At 41.1% G+C, this 17,471-nt stretch overlaps 2 protein-coding genes across 2 annotated transcripts in view; both read left to right on the top strand.

Moving 5' to 3' along the window:
* LOC139142665 (zinc finger-containing ubiquitin peptidase 1-like) overlaps positions 1-17,471 on the top strand; it is a 470,199-nt gene that overhangs the window by 129,013 nt on the left and 323,715 nt on the right. The gene's annotated exons all lie outside the window — the stretch shown is intronic.
* LOC139142653 (cysteine and histidine-rich domain-containing protein 1-like) overlaps positions 3,626-17,471 on the top strand; it is a 36,345-nt gene continuing 22,499 nt past the window's right edge. Inside the window, exons 1-2 of the mRNA XM_070712700.1 lie at positions 3,626-3,826; positions 7,510-7,616. Of these exons, the coding sequence (XP_070568801.1) occupies positions 3,751-3,826; positions 7,510-7,616 (183 nt within the window). The 5' untranslated portion in view covers positions 3,626-3,750. The remainder of the gene's footprint in view (positions 3,827-7,509; positions 7,617-17,471) is intronic.

The following is a 17,471-nucleotide window of genomic DNA, read 5'->3' as shown; positions in this document are numbered from 1 at the left end:
TTTTGTTGTCAAAATGAAGTGCACGTGCATATGTTTTGCATGTCAAAGTTCATTCATGCAACCTGTAATCTTTTTTGCAGAATTTTGCCTATCTAACCACTTCCCACCTTAGAAAAATTTTAAAAATGCAGATCTCAATGATCAAAATACTAAGGTCGGTTCTAAACATTCATTTTTGGTAATTCCAGCACCTCGCATCACATTTTTTGCCTTCCTCTCAGGGAAGTGGTAACGTTTCTTTTCTCACTTTAGGGTTTTGCAGAAAATTATTTTATCATTCTCCGTTGGGGTGACAATGTTCCCCCTCCCGAATCCTCCAGCCCCTCCTTCAGAAATCAAATGATTCACCCCTTAGCATGCTCGGTAAAAATGAGGGGCTGAAATCAATCTATCGAATGACCAAACAACTAGGTCGAAGGACATCAGTAATGCATACAAAAGGCATCGCTTATACTTACATACACAGTCGATCAACGCGTTAACATGAAACTACGGTCGTTCTGCAATGTTAGTCATTCTTTTGTGATCAGTTTTTGAAGGCAGGTAGTGTTTACACCCCTAATTGTCGTTGTATGCCGTACACATGCAATTATTGTTTGAAAAGTATGTTGAAGCTATTGCGATCGTACAAAACAGAGTGCACAACTACATGTTGGCCATAGACACGCCCTCTTTTGGGTTGACCACCCCCTCCACACTATGGTACTGCCCTCTATAAGGCGTGATTCATGGGCTACGGGTTAGAGTTAAATTTAGATGTAGCTTCAAATTGAAATTACAACCTCGTTTCCTGTGGTATTTGACATAATTTTGATTTTGGAAACTTCAAAAATTAAGGTGCCTTACTTGTAGAGTTGAATAAATGATACATTTTATTTAAATCACAATGTCTCTCTTAATTCCATTCTTTTCCGCTCAAAAATTCTGTGGGCGAAAAATGGACTCTAATTAAGAGAAACTAATTTTTTACTTGGTGTGGCTATTCCGTTCCGTTCCGTTCCGTTCCGCTCATTCCGTTCCGCAAATTAGTGTAAGCCTTCTTTTTGTTTCAAAATATCTGATTTGCAACCGCGTAATTCGTCTGCCACACAGTGTGCAAAGAGCTATACTGAAAAATATATTCATTTTGTTTTAAAAATCCGTTCTTTCTTTTATATTCCACACTCTTTTCGATTTGTATTACTTTTATTTCGTTTTGTTTTGTTTGCTTTTCTTGTCATGTGGACGTACTTCCTGTTACGTCGTTTCCCGTCTTCCCTCGCACTTGATTAAACGAAGGTAAATCTTACGTCATCTGTTTCCGCGTTACCTTGCGTGTCCCTATCGTTCTAAATGCCCTTATCCGTGGTGATAGAAGCCTAGGGACCGCATTATCCAACCCATGACATTTCTATCTTTGATGTTTATAATTGAAATTTAATCGACATTTTTTAAAAGCAAGACTAAACTACTCGGTATACTCTAAACTTACATTGTTTTGATGTCAAGAAAGAGTACAAACCTGAAATGTGTTCAGTTTTCCAAAGGGATTTTCCTAAAAATGAGTGATATAAGATATAAATGCAGAGTCACTGTACGAAGGATATATATACATATATACACACACACACACACACACACACACACACACACACACACATATATATATATATATATATATATATATATATATATTATATATATATATATATATATATATATATATATATATATATATATATATATATATATAATATATATACAAAATGTATACAATGTGCCCTCCCGGTTATCACCATAATGGCTTTATGGCAACCTCTGAACTTGGGCACAGAGAGTACGGTTATATATATATATATATATATATATATATATATATATATATATATATATATATATATATATATATATATATATATATATATATATATATATATATATATATACAAATTTGCACGGCGACCCCTGACTTTTATTCTTGATTGTGGTTGAAAGTTTGAGCGAAAGTTTAATTAAACCTTCGAGGCGCATACAACCTCGAGTGTACTTTGACCGAGGTATTTAAATGTAACTGGTTGTTGTTAGTACATTGGCACTCGTAGAGTATCAATCACGATGATGTCCTACAAAACTCTACCATACAATACGGAGGATGTAGCAGATGTAAATACAATATATCAGTTCACGTGCTAAAGCCGGATATCCTCTCACGTCTGCTGTCAAAGGGGACGCGTTGTAAAGGCAGCAACTTTAAAAGGTCACCAAGTAAACATGTTATCTCTCTTTGCCTGATTTGAATCAAATAACTAAAAGTGAAATGATATAGTTTCTTAAAAACTAATTTCAGAATTATTTCTTACAATCATCTTACTTATAGATACATTATTTCTCACATTGCTTCAGATATATAATTTCCTACATCGTTACAGATGTATCATTTCCATACATCATTTCTGATATATCATTTCCATACATCATTTCTGATATATCAATTTCCTTACTTCATTAATTTTTGACATGCCATTTCCTACATACTATTGTGATATATCATTCCCTTACATCATTTCAGATATATTTTACATCATTCCAGATATATCGTTTCCTTACATCATTTCAGAAATATCATTTCCTTACGTATATCATTTCTTATTTATAGATATATATTTCTCACATCGTTTCAGATATATCATTTCCATACGTCAATTCAGATATATTATTCTTATTTATAGATATATATTTCTCACATCGTTTCAGATATATCATTTCCTTACGTCATTTCAGATATATCATTTCTTATTTATAGATATATATTTCTCACATCGTTTCAAATATATCATTTCCTTATGTTATTTCAGACATATCATTTCTTATTTATAGATATATATTTCTCACATCATTTCAGATATATCATTTCCTTGCGTCATTTCAGATATTATTTTTACATCGTTGCAGATATATCGTTAAAGGTTGAGAATTAGGATGAATGTGAAAAAAGTGTGTGTGTGTGTGTGTGTGTGTGTGTGTGTGTGTGTGTGTGTGTGTGTGTGTGTGTGTGTGTGTGTATGCGTGTGTGTGTGTGTGTTAGAGTCCAGCGTTTAGGGAGGTTATTGCAGATGGTTAAGAGATGTGAGTGACATGTTAAAACCTATATGCAAATTAAGAATTCAACATCATCCAGTCAGCTGCAACCTTCTGAGCTGTTGTACATCGGCCTCTGTGTGTGTGAGAGTTTGGGTGTGTTTTTATTTGTTCAACGTATGAACAAATCAATAAAATGGTAAAGTTATCTGGGAGACTTGTTTAGAAAAATCTGTCATTTCTGTTTATGGTCTATTTGTGTCTCGTAATGTACGTAACCAATGATTTTCTTAGCCTGATTTTAACCGATGTAATGATAAAACACGATTCATTTGAAATTAAATTTATTCACTAAGAAACATTTTGATAGCAGAATATGATCACCCTCAACATGAAGCGTCATATCTCCATGAAGGCAAGTAAATGCATAAAGCAACAACGATGCGGTTTCAGAAAGTATGCCATCATCGGTGAGATTTCCGAAATGTAGATATCATTATGTGAAAAACAGAAGATGAGTGTCCTTTGCTGAATGAGGGCGTCAACCTTGACCCCGGAAGCAGACTTGGTCACGTTTTCAACTCATTCTCGAAACTTCAAAACGCCGGTAAATGCTTGCCTCCGCGCATAGCAGCACACTGTGTAACTGTTAGACAGAGACGGACGACTGTTGAACCGATTGTAATCTCGACAATGTCAGAAGACCACCTTCTCCTCTGCTTCAACAAAGGTTGTACTCAAAAGTATAATCCGGACGAAAATAAACCAGGTAAGGCGAACTAAATAGGTAAAACAGTCGTGTGAATCAGCACGACGCGGCGTTGTGCTTGCCATCGTTACTGAGGCGATGAACCAGCGTGGTCGTACAACTGACAAGTAATCAATGTCACTCATCCTTGATTCTGAGAGCGATGTTTCCTGTCGTCACTTTTTTTCGGTGACCGGCTGAACGTAGAATGTGGCATTATACTCGTCAAAGTTGTTGTTCGAGTATGGAAAGCAACGATGTACATCTTTGCTGGCAAGATCTTCGGCGTGGATTGCTGCAGTTCCGTAGCCCACAAATTTCCCTGGCGATTTTGTGTGACGGGGAAAGGCGCTTCCCCGCTACACCAAATCACCGGGAAGGTCGTTAGCTACGGAATTGCAGCAACGGCATCGACACCCCCGGCCCTCAATATGACCCCTTCCCCAAAATAACACAAAAATGGATCCATTTTACATATATGAATCACCAATAGGAATTCCATCACAATGATCGTACTCCACGACCACGATCACACTACATAAAACTCACTCACTGGCAATCGTTCAAAATGTACAACCATGGTCCCTCTATAGATAGAGGGACCGTGGTACAACCGGTGAACGCAAACATAGCATTCTCAACTTCCGCAATTAGTGTTTACGTCGATCCTCTGTAATACATTTCGGTCCCACAGATCGAATTTGTGTGGTAATATGGTGTTTTACTTTACATCGAAACCGTTACTTTACTACAATAAATCTTTAAATTTTTGCACAGGTTATAGTTATTATTTATTAATATATATATATATATATATATATATATATATATATATATATATATATATATATATATATATATATATATATATATATATATATATATATATATATATAAAGTTATTCCTTATTTTAAAAGTTGTAATTTGGCGGGCAATATGTGGATAGAAGTCGAGATCTGTGTGTTCAACAGCGTACAGATATCTAGATACTTGTGAACTGACTGGTCGATCGGTCACTGCCCGCCACCCCAATACATTCATTGCCCTCTATAAAGAAGGGTATGCCAATATGAATACCAGTGCACAACAAGGAGGAAGTATTTTTGTCACAAGTGTCAACGGTCACATTCTCTCAGACTTGTCACTCCCTGGTGTGACTCTCATAAATGACATCTCCCGGAGTCGCCTTTCTCGAACTCTGGCGACAGTCACTCAGTTTTTCCTAGCTTGTGATGTCCAAATCTATCACCACTGTTGCTTCACATATTTCACAAGATTGTTAAGATTAACTGATACCCCTTATGTGTTGATAGATGTGTGTGATGGCGTTTGTACATCAGTTTTCAGTTCCCTGTCATTTCCCAAAATTCTTGATTCAGTCATATTTTTTCAAACATGTTTTTTAGTGATACTTCAATAGGTGCATGAACTTGTATTCTGAACTTAGATAATCATTTGATATTCGTACTGGTAGTGTTTTGGCTGTCTGTTCACAAAGTGGCTAAATATCAAGTCTGTTCACAAAGTGGCAAAATATCAAGTCCAGCAGAAAGAATTGTCAACTGGCCAACGTGACATGGCCAAATTTCATAATTCTGCAGACATTTCTGTACATCTGTCTATCGACAGCTGAAAATTTTATAAGCAAAATTTTCCTGTGTTGTATCCACTGCAAATGTATTGAAAACAAGAATACATTCAACCTGGTGTTCTGTGCAGTACCATTCCCGGTGTCTTCGTTTGGATTTTCATCAGCTTAACCCTTTGAGTACTGTAATTTTTCCCATCAAAACTTGAGTACAATATTTTACCATTTTTTTTGAATTTTTCTATTATATTTTTGATAATTTTGGACATCACATTTCATTGACTTCAGTTTCTCATCAAAATTTGGCAAAAATCTGAAAAAAATTGACCAGGGTATATTTTATAAGGTCTGCAAAAATCGACTTTGGCGTTCAAAGCATTAAGCTGTTCAGCCAAATTCCCTGTAAACAGTTCATCCGGAATCACCATGATAACAACAAGTTTGGGCCAAACCACGGTGGGTAATGTGTTTTTGAGACAGATATTTGGACTAAAAGTTTTTCATGGATTCTGTGCTGGCATGTCGCTTGTGTATACATTTAAAGCTTCGCAAGTGTAGATGAAGTTTTCAACATCCTTTTTGCGTGTAAATTGAAAAATTAATCTTTCTCAAATTAAGTTTACATAAGGATAATGCCCCTTTTGAATTTCAAGTATTGGTAATTTTAGTATCTTTGTTTCTGTTGTACCAGAATTTTTCATGGAAATCCCTGATTGTTATTCATAATTATGGAAGGAAATGGTTGAAACATTCCTTGAGCAAAGTTTTAGCTAAATGGACTTTCAATTGGTCAGTTTCGAGGTGTGCGTACTTTCATAATTCCAAAAGCCACTGCCAGCAGAAATGTGCTGAAAAATTGAACATGGGAGTAAATGACATTTTGCACTGAAGGCCAACCTTTACAAGATTATGAATACAGATTGTATCTTTTTATCATTGTTATTAAGCAAGTATGATGAATCGTGGGCTCAGCAGATAAAGTTTGAAATGAATTTTCATCTCCTTTAGCCATGTTGCCAGGATATTTTAAGACTAGGCCAACGACTCAAACTTGTTTTCTGAACTTCAAAGTCAATTCAAATTTATGTAAAATCAACAGTTACAGATCAGTCTATCTGAGAATTATTTTGGTACTGATAACTTGGCATGATATATTCTACAAATGCTCATTATAAAATGCAGCTCTTGTACACCTACACATATCTATAAGTAGTTTGCATGCCAAGGTGTCTGATGTATGCCCCCAGAGGTTTAATCACTCCACAAGTCAAGAGTTTGTCATACGCTCTCAGAAAAACAAGAGTCTATAAGGTCATTCGCTGGTTACGTAAATTTCCATCATGATGACGACAGCATTATCCGGCATTCCGTATTCCATTGTCGTTCATCAGGAATGTTAATACAGGGCAGGCTGCCATTCTCTAACCCTCATAAATTTGAAAATATCAGTGATAACGCTGGCAATAAAGAAATCCCATTCATAGAGGAACTATAACTGTAACTTTGGACATTTTCTCCATTTTTGTGATGTATTACAATTGCAAGTTCTTTTTCCACTCCCAAATATTGAAACATTTACTATTTAGCTGTCAATACAGCATCTATATGCATAAAGTACACTGTTATTTTGTAAATTTGAAGACAAGAATTCACTTGTCAACAATAACAATGCAGTCTACACATGTACAGGCTGAGTTGACAAGCTGAATACTGTGTATCTCCACATGCTTTGGGGAGTAGAACAAAAAACTGCAGTTGACATTGAAAATGAGAAATAGCGAAAAAATAATTCAAACTTCAAGCTAGTGGTGCTTGGTTTATAACATTTTTAGAATAATACAAGGTTACCTTTCCTTATAATACAATCAATGCACTGATGTGCAGCTCTTTGTAAGGTTGAAGCTGATTGGCTGATTTTAAAGATTCATTGATGTCAGTGATATTCAACCAATCAATTAGTTACCGCCTTCTGACACATCAGTCATAATGACCTGTCTCCCCTCCCCCCCCAACTGTAAATAGGTCCACAATCACCAATGATGACAATGGGTTTGGGCCAAACCATTTTGATGAAAGGGTTAAACTCATAGTTTATATTATATTTTTCCTTTTTAGAGTCGTGCCAACATCACCCAGGTGCTCCCATTTTCCATGATTTGTACAAAGAATGGTCTTGCTGCAAAAAGAAAACACGAAGTTTCACAGATTTCTTGAATATACCAGTAAGTAGATCTCTGACCTGGAGTAACCTTCCGTATAACATTGATGAAAGTCAAGGTCAGATAAACCAGTTACATGTGTGTCAAGTCTCTAGTCTGTGATGTGAACAAAATATACTTTCAAAATTATGTATGTATATGTAGATTATCAATCTGTATATATATGTATGTAGTATGTATGTATATGTATGTATGTATGAATATGTTAATTATCCTATGTGTGTATATATTCATCATCTTTGGGTACTCCCATCTAATGAGTAAAACGGCCCATCACCCAGGAGATATGCAAATGGTTACTGGGTACTTTCATTCACAAAGCAGATCAAGTTGAAATTTTGCTACACTGAATTCCATCTTGACCAATCACACATACAGATTCGGTCACATGAACTAGTCAATCATTGTCTTGCACTGTCCTGATGCCAAAGGAAGTCGGCCATCATCTAGCAACAAGGGAGGCTTCTTAGTGACAGACAGCCATAGTATTATAACAAGAGATATTTAGAATATTTTCAAATATATTTTTGAAGGGAAGGCAACAACAAGATCGAAACAATACTTCTTATTCTAGGGGGTGTTGTAGCTTTCAAAATATCACAAGCTTCTGATCTTGGCAAGCCTGTAAAGTTCCACTATATCCCGGCCTCAACGCTGCCATCACCAGTCCCTGCTTGGGTCAACTCGTCAATCCCGATCCCAGTCATCAATGTTTATATCTTACAGACTTTATGTTTGCAGTGACACATATCTCACCTTTAGATAGCTCCAAAGTTTTGTCACTTGAGGAAACTCTGTTCTGTTGTCTTGGTTGCAATGCAGAGTTCAGGCTACAGCTGACATTTGACATGTGTGTCACAGCCCTAGGCTGCAAGTTCAATTCCAATCATGAATGTACGGAATTTTTTGTGTGATGAAGGAAATTTATCATTGTTTGTGCAATGACTTGATGTTTTGTGTCTTCTGTATGTTGCTTTCCTGAAGATCATATGGTACTTATTTATTCAGTTGAACTTACATTGAGGTGTAGCTTTCAGGTTTACTGTGAGGTACAGCATCCGTATTGAGCCGTACGACTGGAACCGCGATGTTAATAAGTTATTAAAATCGGCACCCCTGATGGCTTTAGCGACTTGAAATTTTTCTGACTTGAATTCACATACCTAATTTATCACATCACCTTTTCGTCCAGTTGATGACGTAGGATAGGGTAATTCAGATTGTTTATCTGTCCTGTTCTATGTCACACAGGTGACGATTTGAGCTAGTTCATGTGATAAATATATATTACAGGTACCACGTACTGACGTTATTACAAAGTGTATTGCATCCTACCAATGTGCACAAGGAGAATCAAGTCATCAACAACTGTGTTGGCATAACAAAAGTGACCTTGAGGTTTTCCTGGTCTATTGCCCAGGTTGTTTCTCTCCATGTTGGTGTACCTTGGTCTGTGTGTCTGCCTGTTTTGTTTGTAACTGCTTTCCTAATTCAAATTTTGCTGACAGCCCTTCTCTGTTTTGTTTCGCAAATACACATGTAATGTGCAACTTCTTAATTTTACTGCAGTGTGCCACAACATTTGAAAATAAAAGACTTTGACAAAAAACCCAACATAAAACAAAAATGACATGGCATTGGAAGGAGTCACCATCATAGTGGGTTACTGAACCATCCGTCTTTAGACATGGCGAGGTGGCAGTCTTGTCTATGTTTGCTGTGCTAAGCACTGATACTGTAGACCTGGGTTCCAACTCCTGGTTCAACCACTGTTTCCCTATAGGTCTGGTCAATATGTGTGTCTTAGCAGTCTTGACACACCCTATATCTGGTCAATCTTCCCAAAAATATCAATCAGTATGTGTCTGAGGGTGCCTTCTATGATGAATAAATACAAAGATACCCCCTAGGATAGTGGTGTGCTGTTGTAAAGTATAGTTTGAGGCTGCTATTTGTTTGTCTTGCCACAATGTCAGTTTTCTAGAACCAAAAACCACATTCTGTCACCAATTACCTACCTGTTTGTACTTATAGGACTTCTTCTCTAACTGCTCTCTAACCGCAGATAAGATCTTTAAATCTCGCCTAACACCCCCTTGGTCTATGAATAATTACCCACGATACACCAGTTTTTTCTCTGCGCTCATTACACTTGGACGTGTATTGAAGAAGCTCTCGCTACCGCTTGGATTTTATCCACTCTAGATCGCTTTTCGGTGTTTTTTTCGGGACTCACTAGACAGCTAAGTGTATCTTCACTATTGTTGTGCCGTTTTTTTTGTGTTCTTTACATCGCCTTTGTTCTTCTTTGAAGACTTTGTTCTTGTTTATCTTTCCGGCGATTGGTGCCTTTCCCCCTTTTGGGTTATCAGGCGTATCGTTTTTCCCAATCGCCATTCTCGTTTTTCTTTTCGTTTCGTCGGCCAGCTTTCTCGTTATTATTTACGTCATGAGCTTGCAAGTCCGACGTGAGGGTGTTTGCGGACATGAAATGTCGAACCTCGATCGGCACGATAAGTGTCATCTTTGCCGCGCTTGTAATCGGTCCAATACTTGTGACATTTGTCATAATTGGTCTGAATTCGATTGGAACAATATTTCTTCTCCCACTGCGTTCGCTAGCCAACGATCGGTGAATTCTCCATCTACGCTAGCAAGTTCGGAACGCAGAATCGTTGGTTCAGATGACGGTGAAGTTCCTATGACTCTGACCAACGAAAATATTGATCCCTCCGACCGGCAGTCGGCTTCCCGGAATTGGGAAGACTCGACGATTGGTCAGGCGGATAAGGTAAGTGGTTCAGGTTCAGGGAGAACGATCGATATGTCCGACAGTAGTACCAAGGAAACCCCAGAGGTCACGGTACCTAGTGTAGGCAAACCTAACGATGAAGTTAGGCAGGACTTACGCCGCGAAAGATCTCCGAAGCGACGTTCTAGTCCGAATTATATCTCTCGCTCCAGCCGAGGCTTACGTCGTAATGATTTTCCGCCTCAGCGTTTTGAGGGTAGACGTCATCACTCCCCTTGCAGAACTTACAGGGAGCGTGATCAATCGCCCTATCGGTATGACGATTATGGGGCTCGATTGAGCTCTCCAGACCGCCCGACCTTCGACCGAAAGGTCGAGCACCGGAGATCTAGACGCGAACCTAAGCGTTTTAGACACGATTTCCGTTCACCAGAGAGAGAGACCGGTTACTATCATCGATCAGAGTTATATCATTCTGACTATTCTGATTCCGATGATGATTTCCCGAGGTCCAGATGCCGATATTCAACGTCTAGGCGTTTTGAACGGGACCACGACTTGAGCGGGGCGTTGCACGCCATAGCGGAGTCACTATCAGTTCAACAGCAGATGCTGATTAATGCTGGATTGGGCGGTACCGCTACGCGGCCTCATTTTGCCGAGAGAATGCCTTCTCGGCATAGCCCCCAGAATTCTGGCCGAGTGGAAGCGTCGTGTGATGCACGTACCACTCTGCGTTAGGGGCAAGAGTCTTGTAGCGCTAGTGATTTTTCCCTCTCGCGCGACATGAGGAAGGGGAAAAAACAAGATGGCGCCCGGACGATGACTCAGCACTTGCGGCATCCGGCACTGGCAGTAAGAACGCGTCGATCGAATTACAGCCGCGCCCTTCCTTGTCTCGTCCCCATGCTAATTCTGAGAATTCGCTCTCAAGGGACCCTCATAAGAGATATGTTTCCCCGGTAGAAAGTGAGGGTGAGCCTGCAGGGCCAGTCCATTCACTTTCAAAGGGGGAGGGAGATCACAATCCAGAGATAATCCAGCTACATGCCCCCTCAGTGGATGTCGAGTTGGAGGGTTATCAGTCGGATAATATTACAACGCAATCAGTCCTTAGCGAGACTATAGCTAAGGCACCGGAACATGATTCCGATTTGCCAGAGGACCAGGTTAGCATAACAGAATCACAAGCTAAACCTAGGGAATCAAATTTTGCACAGTGCATTTCCTGGGTATATGAAGCTTTTGGTAGTGACTGTCCTAAGCCTCAGGCACCTGCCCAGATTGAGTCAGTCACTGCTTCGGAACTGTCTAATGGCCCAGAGAGGCAGGTTGCTCACAGGTCATTACCCATTTCTCGAGTTATCACTTCAAACCTAGAAAAAGTTAGGAGAGAAGTAACAGGAGAAGTGCAAGATTCTAACCCTTTGCCAATCGGCAAGTATCCATGGGCAAGGTCTAGTTTAAAAAATAAATATTATAAGACTCATGCCTCTCTTTTTTCCGGGGGACTCCCACATTTGGATAAAGACGCCTCTACTGTGGATAATCAGTCGTCGTCGTTTAAGACCATTTCGATTGATATGCCAATGTTTCGCCAGCTGGGTGACACAGTTAATATGACCATCCGTGCAGCATCATATATTGACTGGCTTTTGGGGTTAACTGTGCGTGAATTACAAGCTTTGCACATCCCTGATAAAGCTAAGCAGTCTCTTAGGGCGCTCGCTAATTCAGTGAATCATCTCTCTGAGTTTGCTGTCCGAAATCATGTCGCCCTACATCTTATTGAACGCGATGCATTTTTGAGTCGCCACTCCGTTCAATTGTCTGATGAGTTAAAAGGGAAGGCTCGATTAGCACCTTTTTCCCCAAAGAATCTGTTTGCTGGCACTTTACCAGACCTAGCCAAGCAAGCTACCCAGGAGTGCCAAAATAATGCTTGGTTATTCGAAAGGAATAAACAGAGAGTGAGTGGTGCAAAAACGACTAACGTGTCGAAACCCACTAACAAATTTAAAGGTGGAGCCACAGGGGCCAAAGCACGCCCTCAGTCACAGAAATCGCGTGCTCGGCCGTTTAACAAATCAAATCGGGGTAAGGCTAAGAAACCTTTTCCCTCTTCTACCCCTGGGGGAATGGGTCACCCCAGCCAGCAGTCCTGACGGGCTCCCTCCCTCCCGTCCTTACCATCACCGGACATTCCAGTGGGGGGGCGGCTCTGTCAATTTGCCCCAAGTGGGATGCCATAACAGACGACCATTGGGTATTGAATATAGTAAAGGAGGGTTACAAGCCAGAGTTCACTCATCCGCCCCCCTGGCTTGTACTCCAGTAAAGTTTCGCCCCCTCAACACAACACAGACCCCTCAACTCACCGAAGCAGTTCAGGGGTTGGTGTCCAAAAATGTGGTAAGACGTGTAAACCCATCCCTGGAGGGGCCAGGTTTTACAACCACCTGTTTCTGGTACCAAAAAAGACAGGAGGGTGGAGGCCAATCCTAAACCTCACATACCTCAATCGTTTCTTAAAGGTAGATTCCTTTCGGATGGAGACAAATCGGTCGATCTTAGCCGCTATCGAACCAGACGATTGGCTAATTTCGATCGATCTGAAGGATGCATATTTTCATATAGCAATCCACGACGAGTTTCGCCGGTACTTCCGTTTATAGTAAACGGACTAGTTTACGAGTACACGGCCCTACCCTTCGGGTTGGCAACGGCACCACGCGTTTTCACCAGAGTAGTACTTGCGGTGGTTGCTTTCCTACACAGACAGTCAGTCAAAATACACCCTTACTTAGACGACTGGCTGCTTCGCAACAAGGCCAAGGAAATTCTCTTGGAGCATCTCTTGTTAACCTGGAACACTATTCTCCGCCTCGGTTTCATACCAAGTGTGGAGAAATCGTCTCTGACACCGTCGCAGGACATGGTTTTCGTGGGATTGAGACTGCACTCAGACAGAGGCATAGTATCACCGACTCGAGATCGCATAGACAGACTCCTGTCTCTAATACGCGGTATTCTCCCACAGCCGTCAGTCCCTGCCAGAGTATTATTAGGCATAATCGGGACGATGGTGTCCATGATAGACATCGTCCCATGGGCTCGACTTCGTTTACGCCCAATTCAGCTGTACCTCCTGTCAATGTGGCGGCCAAATCGGCATGCCATAACATATCCGATCCCTGTCAGACCTGCCTTGCGTTACCACCTATTATGGTGGGAGGACACGGACAATTTACAGCGGGGTGTTTCGCTGAAAACTGTCAGGCCCGACAAGTTCCTTTTTACAGATGCGTCGACCACAGGATGGGGTGCGCATCTGGACGACCTGTATGCAGCAGGTCAGTGGACAGTGGCCGAGGGCAGGAGGCACATAAACTGGTTGGAGCTACAAGCCGTTTTCTTAGCTCTTCAGCGCTTCGAAGTTTCAGTGGCCAACCAGAGTGTCCTCGTCAATACAGACAATTCCACGGTAGTTGCCTATATAAACAAAATGGGGGGACGAGATCTCCCACTCTCTGTTTCCTGGTGTGGAATCTATTGATGTGGTGCAAAGACCACAATGTTCGTCTCCAAGCCCGGCATCTGCCGGGCAAACGAAACCACATAGCGGATGCCCTATCGCGGAACCGCTCCGTGCAACCGACAGAGTGGGCACTACCTCAGACCATTGTGAACCAGATATTTGCAATTTGGGGAACTCCAATGTTAGACCTATTTGCGACATTCAGAAATCGCAAGCTCCCGCTCTTTGTGTCGCCGATACCGGATCACAGAGCAGTAGGAGTGAACGCCCTATCAATGTCTTGGGAGAACATAACAGCATACGCGTTTCCCCCTCTACCTCTGCTTCCACTAGTACTCAAGAAGTAGCAGGAGGAGAGGACAATTATAACTCTAATAGCCCCATTGTGGCCGAAAAGGCCTGGTTTCCGATGCTATTAGATCTGATAATAGATTTCCCTTTGAAACTGCCTCAAAGAGAAGATCTGCTATCCCAGGGAACACTTCTAACTCACCTGGACCCAAGCGTGTTTCAACTTCACGCGTTCAAGTTGTCGAGCAAGCCCTCATTGAGAGAGGCTTTTCTAAGGCAACTGCCGCCATTATCGCCAGACCACAGCGAGCCAGTACTCTGGCAACCTATGAAGACAAATGGCGGAAGTTCTGTGATTGGTGTGGTGAACGGAAGATTACTCCAATCAAAGCCTCTGTAGAACAGTTAGCGGAGTTTTTTCTTTTCCTCTTTAGAGACAAAGAATTTTCTCCCCGTACGATTGCTGTTTATCGTACTGCCATTTCAGCTACCATTAAAGGCTTAGGAGGTGAGGACTTTGGTCATAATAGTTCTCTCTCCGCTATGATCAGAAACTTCATGATTGAGAGAGACCAGCAAGAAGAAAATTGGTCCCTCAGTGGAGTTTGTCACTGGTGTTGCGGGCTCTGCAGGAGCCCCCGTTTGAACCACTGCATACTACTAGCCTTAAGGCTCTAACGTATAAGACTGTGTTTCTTATAGCCCTAGCGTCTGGTAGACGCAGAAGTGAAATTCACGCTTTTGGTGTGGATGAGGGCTTGCTGGCTATTAGCAAAACGGAAGCTGTTTTGCGCACTAGACCAGGTTCTTGGCCAAGAACCAAGCACTGGATTCAGTAGCACAGCCTGTTATCATCAAAGCACTTGACACACTCACAGGCCCTGATCCACAGGAGAGAGTTTTGTGCCCAGTCCGTGCCCTCCGCTGGTACTTAAAACGGACTGAGCATTTTCGAGCAGGTAGAACTAGACTATTTCTACCTATTCCTCCGTCTCCTAAAACAGATTGCTCAGCTGCCGACATATCGAAGTGGATAGTTGCGGCTGTACGCTGGGCATATTCAGAAAGTTCTTCTTCTAATTTACGACTTTCAAGTGTGACTGCTCATGAGGTTAGAGCCCTGTCAACATCATGGGCTTTATCAGCTGGAGTGCCTGCAGACGAAGTCATTCGTGCAGGAACTTGGCGGTCAGCTAATTCCTTCATTAGCTTTTATTTACGGGACATGGCCTCGGAATTAGAGGGTTTATATTCTCTTGGCCCGCTGTCGGTCAGTCAACAGGTAGTCTCAGGCAAATAATTTGTCCCAGCCTCCTAAGGTCTGTGGTATTCTGTTGTTTGTCCTATAAGTACAAACAGGTAGGTAATGGTGACAGAATTGATGTTTAAACTTAAACTAATTTCTGTCATATAATTACCTACCTGTTTGCTCCCGCCCTTCCTCCCCACGTTTTGTGTGTACTTATTTGCCGTGAGTATAATATCCATTGGTTATTATTTTCTCATGGTAATCTTTGAGTTATTACCCCTATTTTCTGGGTGGCTTTCACCTTTAGGAAAGGTTGATACTTGCAGTGTACTAGTGAGTTCACAATATGCTGCAGATTAAAACTGGTGTATCGTGGGTAATTATTCATAGACCAAGGGGGTGTTAGGCGAGATTTAAAGATCTTATCTGCGGTTAGAGAGCAGTTAGAGAAGAAGTCCTATAAGTACAAACAGGTAGGTAATTATATGACAGAAATTAGTTTAAGTTTAAACATCAATTCTACCCTAAACGCAAGATATTGTAGGCAGCCAAACAGATAGAAATGCAGATTGCAGACCATCATAGTGGGCAGTCATATCAGGATAATGTATAGGAAATTTTGAAATTCCATCTTTTTTTTTATGATAATTTGAATCTCTTTAAACCATATTACGGTGAAAGAGGTTAAGAGGAATCAGTCCTGTCTTCTAAATTTTCAAATGACACGTTTCAACATGTCCGTTAGGCTGAGATAAAATTTGCATACATTGAAAATCTCCCATAGGCCTGCAGGGTGTAGAACGCAAGGACATTTTTTTTTCTGTGTGGAAGGTAAATTGCTTCTCATGTGCCAGTTTCAGGTCTGAAATGATTTGTTAGAAATGAGAAAGAAACAAGGGCATAAAATGATAATTGTGTAAATGTCAGAGAGTTTTATACATATAACATTCTTATACATCGGTCATTTTGTATTTTTCTTTGACTTAAAGCGCAGTGGTCGTCGCGCTGCGCGTGCGTGATTTTTTTGTTGATAAACATAAATTTTTGTAAACATAAGTCTTCTCAACTTCAATAGGAGTGAGATGGGAGCAGTCCCCCACTTTGTTAAGGCCTTTGTAAGACTCAACATCATGCAATAGTAAAATATTAAGATCGGAAACGAACTTCAGTGCTGTATTTCTATCTATAAACTCGTGTAGAGCTACGAACATTGGGACACTACACTCAGCACATTATGTCGCTGAGTTTACTGCACTCACACAGTGAACAAAAAGGTTTGCGCGATCACGCTGGTTGTACACAATGCTATGTACAGTACAGTGAAAATACATAACTAAAATGATCAACATTGCCTATATGTAGACCAGCAACAAGCACAATGCCTAACACAAAAATTACACTCAAGACCATGATCGGCAAGCTAGAGCAGGACACGGGAGATGTTGTTGGGAGACGGTCACCGCATTGACGTACACGGATATAGAGAATCCGGTCCCACAACGTACCGGCCCGCGACGACTTGGCCCACAACCAACTGTTGATCACCATGTCTTACTTCTCCTAGTATTACGTGGTAAGATATAGTAAAATGACAGGAAACAATAGACAAAACGAGCGGGTTTTCGCAGCATTTGGCAGGAAAATTGCACGGCTACACCGTGCATAGATGTATCGAGAGATCCTGTGCCCGGTCCTGTGCACGGTCATGGCAGTGATCCAACCGCTAGCTTGTGCAGGCCTACCGGTGCTGGGCAAACTTCGTTGTTGTACCTCCTGATTGCCGGGTAGGTCTGAATCCTCTTTCAAGTGAGATAACCCCCACATAACGAGAAGACCTATGAAAGGTCCTTCGCTTGACTTGATACCTGTACTCGGAATTCTCGTTTGCACCCCAAAACGGGGTAAACTTTGTAGTTGAGTTGGATTCTCCACAGCCGAGTGTAGCGCGCCATATACCCGGTTTGACACGGACGTTCATACAGACCACGGAACGGAACAGATGTAGAGATGCTTCTTGCTGCAGCGGGC

Source organism: Ptychodera flava, chromosome 10, assembly GCF_041260155.1.
Source record: "Ptychodera flava strain L36383 chromosome 10, AS_Pfla_20210202, whole genome shotgun sequence".
NCBI lineage: Eukaryota > Metazoa > Hemichordata > Enteropneusta > Ptychoderidae > Ptychodera > Ptychodera flava.
Note: the sequence above shows the minus strand (reverse complement) of the source record. Positions and strands in the feature narration are given on the sequence as shown.